The 11,872-nt window shown below is 45.0% G+C and overlaps 1 protein-coding gene across 1 annotated transcript in view; it reads left to right on the top strand.

Moving 5' to 3' along the window:
• Positions 1-2,271: 2,271 nt before the first annotated feature.
• Positions 2,272-11,872, top strand: part of VPS37D (VPS37D subunit of ESCRT-I) — a 43,338-nt gene continuing 33,737 nt past the window's right edge. The window contains exons 1-2 of the mRNA XM_083172078.1: positions 2,272-2,613; positions 10,645-10,816. Of these exons, the coding sequence (XP_083028204.1) occupies positions 2,368-2,613; positions 10,645-10,816 (418 nt within the window). The 5' untranslated portion in view covers positions 2,272-2,367. The remainder of the gene's footprint in view (positions 2,614-10,644; positions 10,817-11,872) is intronic.

Below are 11,872 nucleotides of genomic sequence, written 5' to 3'. Positions count from 1 at the left end.
CTGATTGGTTAGTTCTTCAGTAGTTGGTAATTGTCTCTTTAGCGCAGACCTGGCCAAAAGGTGAAGTACTGCTCACAGGGCAACGGGAAAGTAACAAATACAAACCTGGGATGACTTCTGGGGTCTCATAAGCAGCAGAGGCATAACTTTAAGAGGCAATGGAGTCATCTGCCGCTGGGCTCCTGCTCCCAATAGGGGCACCTCTCCTCTCCCGTGAGTTTAAATGAGTTAAATGAAAGCCGTGAATATAACTTCTGTGGCTGATTCAAAATTGTGTATCATTCAACACATACATTTTTGTTATGGGGAAAATGATGATGTCAGCACTGGCTAATTTTGCATGAAAGAAATACTTGTTCAGTGTTTTTATAATAAATGTTATAATTTATTGTGTTGACAGAGGCCTGTAGATCCCTGCATATAAATGTTTGTCGGGCATTTGGTGACTTCTCTGAGCATTACGTGGTTTCACCTTTGGCTGAATTCTCTGTGGTACCCACTCCTAGGGGTATTACCAATGGAAACTGTCTTCAGTGTACTTGACTGGCACATCATTTATCTTGCTGTACAATGGACTTGAAATTCTTTGAAATAGTCTTTTAAAACTGTAGCGACTCATGATCGTCTACAATTAGGGTGGCCAATCCCAGGATCGGCAGGTTCCCGGGATTTGACCTCAAAATGTCCAGGATTTCAGTCCCGGGATTTCGGGATTAATGCCTGGCAGGGTCTGAGCAACTGCTCAGAAGCTTCTTGGCTGTTCCTGACCCGGCATGCGTCCTGTGCAGCGTGATTTGGTCATAGGTCACTCTGAGGCTGCATCACTGCGCGTCTGCCGCCAGAACGCTCCGCCACCCAACCTCTCCCAGCCGCACACAAGCATAACCGGCTAGGATTGAGCATTTTTCAATTCCGATTCCTGGGATTAAAAAAATGCCCCTGTATTGGCCTCACTACCTACAATTACTTATCTGAGATTATTGCACTTGTCATTTCTCCTTGCCAAGGTGTTAAGGTGAACCTGAAGGTTGGAGATTAAATGTTAAACTTTCATACTGTGCCATAGAAATTAGAAGACCAAAAGCTGTTGTTGTGTAGAAACCTATGGGGACTGTCGCTCCAGTCAGAAATAAAGGGACTGCAGTGGATACAGTATCTCTCTCACCTTCATACATTCGGGGATCCTTAATATTTGTAGTTATCCATTGAGAACATTGTTTTGGGGGAATATCCCACACATTTTATATGGTAAATAAATATATGTATTTTATAAGGGACCACTATGATACGATGGTGTGTATGGGATTATTGCTTATACTGGGCACTGGCGCGAAATAGTTTTGGGTCAGAACAGTATTAAGTTCCGGTATATTATAGGGGCTAATTCAGCCCCATTTGCTGGTCTGTGAATTTGCAGTCTGAGCGGTTATTGGAGGACCATGAGATCACAGCTAGCCATCGTTGCTGTTGACAAGTTGATTGACAGCTGGGGGGTGTTTGTATGCGGCACCCCTATGTTTATGTTATGTTGCCATGGGAAACATCCCATCTTCAATAGAATTCCCATCTTAGTAAATTTATCATGTAGTGCCTGCAGGGCCCCACACAAAACATAGCTCTACTCTCCCATTGACTGTAGTCGCTACACTGGGTGTGCGACGATTTCCTCACCCCCCCCTTATGCAACTATTGAAGGCGCTTGTCCTTGGTTCCCCCCAAAATCTGCCAGCTGCATAATTACAGTACAGTATAATGCATGACTGGGCTGCACGCACTGACATAGTCACACACCTCACTTTTATTGAGCAAAAGCTGCTTTTACTTTATTAACTGAAACATTTATTCCTCAATATTTATCTTTCTAAAAAAAAAAAAACATAATTGATGTTTTGGATGAGTAAAATAAAATGCAGTAAAAATATTACATTTTAGTTTTTTTTTGACACAAAAAAAAAATGATGTGAGATATAAATATTTTCCTGACAGGGAATCCCTAATATTGTGCATTATGTTCTCATCAGAGTTACCCACACAGGTAGTTGCTATGTAGAGTAGCAGGTCCCCATTGGTGTGAGCTGCTACATGTAATAATGACCATACAGCACATGGGAAGGTACATGTATGTATAATAGATATGTAATATATATGTTTGTGTGGTGATGGATTATATTTAGCTCTGTGTACAGGCAGACCCAGCTCCAGGAGGCAGCTATTACACTACAAAGTGCGAGGCTGCTGCTGCCGCTGTTGCTGGACACACATATCGAAGGCTCCGGGCGCCCTCTGCCGGCTGCTCCGGGTTATTGCACCCCCCCGCTGCAGACTGCGGGGACCGCGGGATTGAGAGTGGACCCGGAGCCCGGCAGCATGAACCCGGGGAGCCGCTCCCACCCGTCCCCGGAGCACGACAGCGCCAAGCCGGGGGCTGCACGCCCCCACCCGTCATCAGAGCCCGGTAGCTCGAAGCCCACCGCCCGCATTGATCCTTCCCCGGAGGCCGGCAACGGCGGCTCCAGCCCGACGGACCGATTTGGGGTGCTGAGCACCGAGCAGCTCCGGCAGCTGCTGCAGGACGAGGGGAAGCTGCAACGCATCGTCCGCCTGAGCGAGCAGGTAGTGTCCCCTGTCTATGTGTGTGTTGCTATGTGCATGTATGGGGCAGCTGCAGACCCTGCCTGTTGAGCCTGGAACCCTAATACATGCACAGCCACCCCTGTGCAATCCCGGGGACCCCTGTGCAAATCCCGGGCTGCATTCATTCTAACTGCCTCCATCTCCTATCCCCTCATCAGTATGTCTCCATGCAGCCTGGGCCAGCCAGACACCTTCCAGCTGCTGCTGCTGCTGTACCATCAATGGAGCCTTTGTAGCCTTTACATCATCCTCTCAGCTGCTGCCATAAATAGCTTTTATTTATTCCCATCCTGTATAAGAAGCTAGCATCCGCTATAGACACACACCATATGGCCCACACTTTGCATTGCACTGTATAGATGCAATGGCCAGACCTTGCTGGTTCTACACCTCAGAGTCCAAGTGCTTGTTTCTCTATAGGCCCCTTCTTGTGTCTCTTTCCATAGAGACATGATCACCTGCAAATCACTGCATCCTCATTGTTATCAGGAGCACATCTGACTTTCACGCTTTAATGTGCACCCTATATTATTCCACAACACCATCTGGACCAGCATTTGCCTTGTTGGTAAATAAGAGAAGAGCCCCATTCCCACCCCAGCCACAGATGCCTCCGTCTAGATGTGGAGATAGTGTCTAGACAGATTGAGTTTATTTTGAGTGTGTGCTGTGCATGTACTATTCAGTTGTGTTTCTGCGGCCTGTATCTCTGACATTTCCTCCAGATGAGGGTCTATCCACACCTTGTTTTCTATGCAGGGACCTTTGCAGCATCACAGACACACATAGGATGCACACACACTCCTAGCCTACAGCCTCTGTGGGTGTCATATAGCCCAGATGCTTAATGCACTCATTCACTGGCTGTGTTGTGTTTACACAAAGCTCTCTGAGCATCCAGCTTAGTGTGTCGGTGTCTTCCCCAAGCTGTGACTTCTCTGTGATGTACACATATACTGTAAGCCTACGACAACAGTACATGTTTATACAGTATGTATGGGCAGAGTGATAGTAGCAAGCACAGACTAGGCCTGTACCACCCACATATCCCTATGCTAACACACCGCCTGTAACTACAGTACAGCAATATCATGTACACAGAACCTGTAGCCTTCTTTGTCATGCACGTATCCATAGAGGCCTCCAAATCTGTACAGAGATGTAGGAGCCGTGTTTGAGTTATTTGTGGATCATCCTTGCCACACATTAAAATACATACATATATATATATATGTGTGTATGTGTATATATATATATATATATATATATATTACACAATGGAATTCATTTGCCAGCAGTGTTTTGTTATGATATTTCAGGCCTAGTGGTGTTGACACGCTTTTGTATCGGTGAGCTGATCCCTCTCTTTTTTTTTTTGTCTATTCTTTACGTCTCCCACCCCTTACATCTTTCCTTTGTTCCCTGTTCTCTCTATCTCATTATTGTCATTGGTCATCCTATTGTTTATTCCTATGTGCACGTTATATGCTTGTTTACCTGCATGACGCCCTGGTTTTGCAATGCTTTCCATGTTGTTGTTGTTTTTTTTTTTTTGTAATGCCTTTTGTTATTGTTTTTCTGATCTTATATATATTTTTTTTTTTCGTTTTGTTTTCAGCTCCACAAATCTGTGTTTGTATGTCGACTGTTGTGTAACCGTGTTTGCATTGCTTACTGGTTGCATAGCCTTTTTTTATTTTTATTTAACACATCAACTTACTATTAATCGCCCTGTTACAGTACGTCTGCAGATGCTGCTTGTTAACTCACCTGCCTTCCCTGACATTAAGCTAAACCTCATTTTTGCATTTGGGATAGATTGATACTTCCTTATGGGTGAACACACAGTTATGATTATCAATAATTTTACCATTTATACCACGCCATCTGTATGTACTCACATGTCACGGTACAAAAGTTGAGTCTAATATCAGTAGGGTACATATTAATTTGTTAATGTTAGTGCGGGTTTCTGTGTGGTAATAAAAATGTATGCAGTAAGCTCCACATTGGTAAATGGGATGATGTGAAAAGAGCAAAGTGATATGTTGTTGGTATGGTTATCTATCTACATACATATTAGTGTGTGTGTGTGTGTGTGTGTGTGAGATAGAAAGCACGGTAGTGTCTAGATCCCCTTCAGTTTTGACAATTTTCCCATCATGCCCTGGGTCCACGTATACCAGGAGGGGGGATCATAGAAGCACCATTACCTGGAATCTCTGTGTGAGGCGACTTGGGTACACTTCTATCACATCAGCAAATTAGGCCATATGCACTATCACCTACTATCATTTGGTATATTGCTTGAGTTCCATCAGTTTGTTTTTCCAATGTAATAAAGTTTTAGGGGGGAATTCAATTCTGTGTGAAGGGAGCGAATTGCCCTGGCATGTAATGTCGACAACAGCACCCCTTTTTGCATCCTTCACATAGCCAGCCAAATGCCTATGACAGGCATTCCCAACCTTGGTCCTCTAGGCACACTAAAGGCCCCCATACTGTGATCCAACTTGTCAGAGGCACAAGTCAGACCAGTTTTCCTTTGAAAGCTGACCCCCCAACTTTGCACTTGACGTGCCGTCTCGGGAGCTGCGGGGGAGTACAAAGGAAATCGCATATGATATATCATGGGTACTAAAAAGCACCCGCGATGTGCCGCTGACGGCTGCACATACGATTTATCTTATACGGACCGTGCATTGGGTCGGAGCAGATGTCAAACACATCCAATTTGGGCCAATATCACACGATTTCTCGTCCCGATCCGTCGGAATCGGGTGAACGTGCCCCATAGTGTATGGGGGGGGGTTTAATAGTCCAGGTTTTAATTAAAATCCATGCTTAAACAAAGGTGACTTAATTAAAACCTCTGTTACTTTTATTTAACCTATATATCACCAAAACCAGCACAGTTAAGCCAGGTACACATGTTATCGAATCTCGCTGAACTCCCAGGAAATCAGTATAGTGCCTACTTCGTTCTGTGACATCATCTCCCCGCTCCGTACATGCAGTCACTAACAATATAGTCAAATTGGGCCATTAAATTCACCTTATTGTACACACAGGGAGATTTGAACAAGCAATGTGTTCTGAGCAATTTAATGTGGGAGATTTCCCACAGTCTAGATTTCACATACACACTGAGAGATTTGCACTGCGCAAAAAATAAATTTATTGAAATAATGGGTGGGTATTACAGGAGTGAGGGTGATGTAGATCACTCAGGTCTGACTAGAGATATACTGCATTCTTATATGATCTAGACCATCGATAGTGACGCACCGGTTCTCCAATGAGAACACTTGCCCTGACTGATTAATATCCAGCATGCTGGAATTTAATCTTCGGGCGATATCGATGCATGGAGCCACGCTACACTATGCCCCTACACATGGAATGATGTAGGGGAATTTTCGGTACTTGTTTAGTTTCACGGCGGCCAATATATCGGATGCTATATCGGCCGATCCGATGCGATTTTTTACCTGTTCATAACCCCACTATCCACTGCGCATGGAGTTGATTTTATATAGTGTGGCGAGCGCAGCGAGCCAACGAGCCCGAAGAGTGACGAGCGGACGTGGATTACTGCGCTCGCCACAAAATATTAAATCAACTCCGTGCGTAGAACAGGTAAAAATCGCATTGGATCGGCCGATATATCGACCGATATATCAGCCGCCGGGAAACTAAACAAGTACCGAATTTTCTAGTGGTTAAGCAGAAATCTCCCGTGTTTATGCCCCATTAGACTATCAGTGGGTACATCCTAGATTTATTTATGTAAGCCTCTCTAATATAACTTTTGGTGTATTATTTCAGTCTCTGTCCTGCTGAAATATCTATTGCCTAATTCATAGATCTCATGTAGAAAGCAGAATATTTTGTCCCAGGATTTATCTGTATCTTGCTCCATCTATTTGACCAAGTTCTCCGGTGGCGGAAGCAGAGAAATGCCCAGAGCACTGATAGAGGTGCCACCATTCTCCACAGTAGATATAGAGCTTTGTGGTGGCACTCCCATCTGTGAGTATGCTGGGCGGGTAGGAGAGGGGGGTTAGGTTTAGGCACTAGTGGGGGGACATAAAGTTATTAGGCTGTGGGGAGGGGAGGTTAGGTTTAGGCGCTTAGAAGTGGGGGGTTAGGTGTGGGGGTGAGGCTGGTCATAAACTACGGAGAAGTCGCCAGCGATCCCCCCTTGACCCGGGACCACAGGATTGCATACAATATATAATAAAGGACCACATGTGATATATCGCATGCGATCCCAGCCAAGTCTGCCCAGCTCACAACAATCCAAGAGATGTCTTGTGTAGCTGAGCGACTCCCAGGCTCCAGTGTGATGTGCATGGGACCACGTATTGCATCGGACCTGCGGCGCTCACATGCAATTTGGGCTCTTTTCCTGCGATTGACATTTTGTGTACTTTTGGGCATTGGGGGGGGGGGTTATTCAGGGGCCGATTCAGGTTGTTTCGGTTAGCTTTGAAGATTGTAGCTTACCGAGCGACTGAGACGTCGCCCGTCCAAACATCCGCCCCAGCGCCGCTGCCGATTTCCCTCGGTAACATGTGAGGGAATGTGTAACGAGTACCGATCCCCTTGCATGCCTCCACTGTAGGAGAAATCATTTGATGGTCGCCGATCAAGTGGCAACTGACTTTTATTTGCGTGCGCCTGTGCAAAGACGGGGCGGGTGGCTGACGTCCTGTGATGGGTCATGGGTATGTGATTGGCCCGCCCACATATCCATGGGAACGCCCACGCTGGGTGTTCCCATGGGCAATTCCGCGTCCCCACCGCTGTCCTCCCCGGCCCACTCCCGAGGCCTGCAACTATGCAAGTCGCCCAAACCATTCGTAAAAGGAAGCTGCACGTGCGCATAATAGAACACGTGCACGCGCAGTCCCCAAAACATCGGGACGGGGCTGAACTTGCTAAATAGCGAGTAAACTAGAATGACCCACTCAATCTGTGCCAACATTTCCAACAGGTAGAAATATCATCACTTGCCTATTCAATGCTTCTATTCCGACCGCATTGAAGGCTGTCAGTTTCGACTTTTTTTAAGAAAAAGTTGAATTTGTGTTTTTTTTGGAAACAGCTATGGATTGTCAAATTTGCGGCCATTTTCTGTCAATCCGTTGCTGTTTTCGCAATCCGCAGACTTTACAACTCTTGAGAGCCAGAACATTGAATTCTGACTGTCGAGTTAGTGAATCCCAGATTGAAAACCTCCCAATAGTCTCAAAAAGTGTACAGTTTAGAAAAGCCTGGGCCTCTGTTGTTCCCATTAAAAGACTAAAGATTTTGAGGGAGATGTATCAATCTTTCTAAAACATATAAAAATGTTAGCCATAACGACCAATAAAATTTTATCTGTCATTATATAGAATGCACTTTATAAATGCTATAAAACTGGTATGCGCAACTTCTCCACTTGTCCCCTTCTCCACTATAGAAAGTTTGCTACATCTCCCCTATAAAGGTTCCCATACACGTTACAATTATTGTATACAATATCGCATCTCGGTTTTGCTATGAGATCTAGTACAAAATCTATGTGCAGCACATACATCACATCGCATCTCATCGCAATACGAGAAGCGATGAGATGCAATATTGTATACAAGGTACCTGTGTATTATCACGGTGCCCAAGATTTCTATCGTAGGGCATCGTATCGGTCGGATCGCATCGCATGTGATCCGATCGCATGCGATGCGATCCGACCCGATTTTTAATTGTACAGGCACCCTGAAGGGTGATTACTATGTTAAATGCACCCCCATTGTTAACGACACCCCCACTATCGACGCCAACCTGAAGCGTGGCAAGCGCAGCGAGCACGCGAGGGGCGGCGGTACGCGTCCTCCGACCTTTTCATACCCCCACTATCCACGTCGGCGTGGAGTTGATTTTAGATAGTGTGGCGAGTGTAGCGAGCCCCCGAGCCTGAAGCGTGGCGAGCCCTGCGAGGGGACGTGTATTACTTCACATGTATTCCGCGTCCCCTCGCTGCGCTCGCCACACTATCTAAAATCAACTCCACGCCGACGTGGATAGTGGGGTTTCCAGTATATGCAGTGGTGAATTGGGTCGGTTTCCAGGGTTATGGTATAGCAGATTGAAGCTGTCTAGATGGAACGTGTTATGGTCGGCCACCCTTAGTCAAACCCTTAGTCAAACCCCTCTAGATCGTCAGTAACGTAAGTTAGATGCCAGCGTTTGAGCGACAGAGCGTGGTCGAATGTCACATGGTAGACGTGAGTTTTTCTTTTTTTTTTTTGGTGCCGAAAGTACCCACAGATGGGGGAGGTGTTCACATGAAACATCCACTAGCAGTCCGTTCACTCTGCATCTTACCACATTCGGACGGTGTGAGCGATCCGGACGGTAGGAGGGGCTAAGAACACTCGGTTCCTGTCCGAAATATGCATCCGTCCATTTCAACTAGATTAAGGGCCTATGTCCACTTGTATAGTAAAGAATGAACCAAGTCGACTTGTGGTAAAAACACATGAAAAACTCACGTCGACCATGTGGTTCTTTAACGTTGGCTTCTAACTTCCGTTACTGCCCATCTAGACGCGGTGGACTATCTCTAGGCGTCTATCTAGACTGGTTCAACTAAGCATGGTTAATGTAGCCATCATAGATCCGTTGACCGGATACGGGCTTCCAAGTCCAATTCAAATTTTTTTATGGTCAATGTAACAGGCAAAACCAGTGCTGGTGGCCATCAATCATATCATGTGGACAAGCAGAACCAAATCTTGCCCCCCCACCCCCACCCTAAGGACAACATACGTATATATACACAATATACTTCATTTAATATTTGTGTCTGAATTTTTCAATATGAAACGTCCGGCCTAGAGGTGCCTTGAAAACATTTTGAAGCTCTCCAGTGCCGTGATTCAAAAATGATGGGAACCCCTGGCTTAGTCTATTGGAACCTGATTTTTGTGTTTCCAGTAAATCCGTTTCAAATCCCATAATTTACTCTTTGTAATTGCTCTTATGTTTTTTTTTTATGTTTTAAGTATTTTGTTGTTAATTCTAATACATAAGTAATTTAGAACTTGTATAACACAATATTAAAACATTATTCATAATTAGTTTATTACAAGAAATACACAAAAGGTTGGCAAAGACAGGATCATGACGTTCCAAATCTGACCATATTTGTCTGTCCAGCTCTTGTGCCAAGTTACGGATTACGCCTGGCTATGCGGTTAGGGCTGCGGAAGATAACTGTACACACCGGCTCATATTGCTCATTATCAAACGCATTTTCCACTATGCTAGATATTCAGATCCATTTAGGTAGGATCCTTATCAGGATTCTGGTCACTCTGCAGCCACACATGATACAATATTGAGAAAATTGCCTGGCATTGAGTGCTACATGTGTAATCAGCTTTAGTGGCGTGGGTAAATTTAGGCTGGGTCATAGCCTCTAAACAGAGAGAACCATTGATTTCACATTTTGATGAAAGACCACAAACTGCTTTTTCTTTATTAAACAACTGTTTAGCCATTGGAAAATGATTATCACGCCCCCATGAACCATTTAATATTCTCAATCCATTTTTATCCCCTAGCTCAGGGATTTTCACCCTTTTTCAACTCGTGCCACACCAAAAAAAGATATTAAAATTGACAAGGCACACCATCAGACCCCCACAGGGAAAATAACATTGGCCCCCACAGGACAAAAAAACTCATTGGTCCCCATATGAAAAAACAATCACACTTGTCCTCACAGGTAGCAAAAATAAAATGCATTGGCCCTCACATGAACACAAGAGTGAAAAACAGTTGAACTGGTGGTGGTGGTTGTAAGCTTGTGTGGACATCTTTAGATCTGGGGGCACACTTGAAAACATCTCAAGGCACACTGGTGTGCCACGGCACAGTGGTTGAAAACTGCTGCTCTAGCTCCCTTCTCTTGTACTTACTTCTATACCTTCTGTTATTTCTCTGTTGCCTTTCCCACAGGTGCAGTCTCTTCAAGAGGAGAGGAAAACATCTTTGGCTTCTAACTTTGAGCTTGCTCAGAAAAACTTGTCCCTTCGTCCACGTCTAGAGACTGGGAAAGCCAACCTGGCAATTAAGTACCAGCTGCTGCGCGAGACCTGCGCATCCTGTCGTGGAAAACTACGAAAAATCCGTGAGTGATGTCCTGTGTTGCAGTGATCTCAAAGCGCCATTCCTCGGGACTCACAGTGCATGTTTTCTGTATCTCCTTCCTGCAGCACAGGTGTATTCATTACCGATGTCACATTTTTAAAAGATCCACAGGTGGTTCATATAATTTCACTTGTGATTCTGTAAGGAGACCTGGAAAACATGCACTGTTAGTGGTCCCCAAGGACTGGATTCGAGAAGCTCTGCTCTATTGTGTCTGTGTGCCTGGGTGCTCTACCTTTTTACATTGATTTCAATCAATAAATGATCGGTTCCATTTCTTGACACTTATACAGAGTCTACCAATGTTACAGTTTAATTGTGTTGGATATTGTATTTTTACTACTAGGCATGCATAAGCTGATATCCTAATAATTGCTAATTATTAAATGACAAATGGAAATATGGACTAGCAAAACTTAATTGTGTAATGGTCATTGTCATGCAAGAATTTGTACTTTTTTTTAATTTCATTTTGCAAAGTTGAGTTTAATGGGCCTGAATCGGATGTTTATGCAAACCTGATGGTTTATGTACAAATCCTGTGGAACTGGGCATAAGTGGTGGTGTCTTCAGAAGTGGGGTGGCAGCACAGTTCAAAATTCAAATAGGGGAGCCACACCAACTGTCAGTGAGTCCGTATGGAATACTGAGGTGAGGCTCCCCTATTTGAATTTTGAACAGTGCTGGAGCCTCTCCTGGTCTGGGATATATCACTAGCAGTACCCCCTTAGCTGCAGCATGATTGATGAGCTGCAGCCTGGAGCTTGTGCTGCAACCAGGTCTATTCTACAAAACAAGGGTCTTTGTCGCCAGACGCAGGCTTCCTGGAACTGTGACCGGTTCGGACGGCAAAGCTTTGGCTCATGCACTATGTTTCGCGACTGCGCATGCTCATACACATTTATGCGCATGTGCAACCACTTGGTGCGAGCGGTCAGGGCAAATAAATTATTCACCGGCTGCTCGCGCACAGCACTGCGGGTGGGGGGCACGGGGTGCCGATAAAGCGGGGGGCGGACAGCTGCCTGTCCGCTTC

The sequence above is a fragment of the Crinia signifera genome, chromosome 2, assembly GCF_055691185.1.
Source record: "Crinia signifera chromosome 2, ASM5569118v1, whole genome shotgun sequence".
NCBI lineage: Eukaryota > Metazoa > Chordata > Amphibia > Anura > Myobatrachidae > Crinia > Crinia signifera.
The sequence above is the reverse complement of the archived record's forward strand: the minus strand, read 5'-3'. Positions and strand labels throughout refer to the sequence as shown.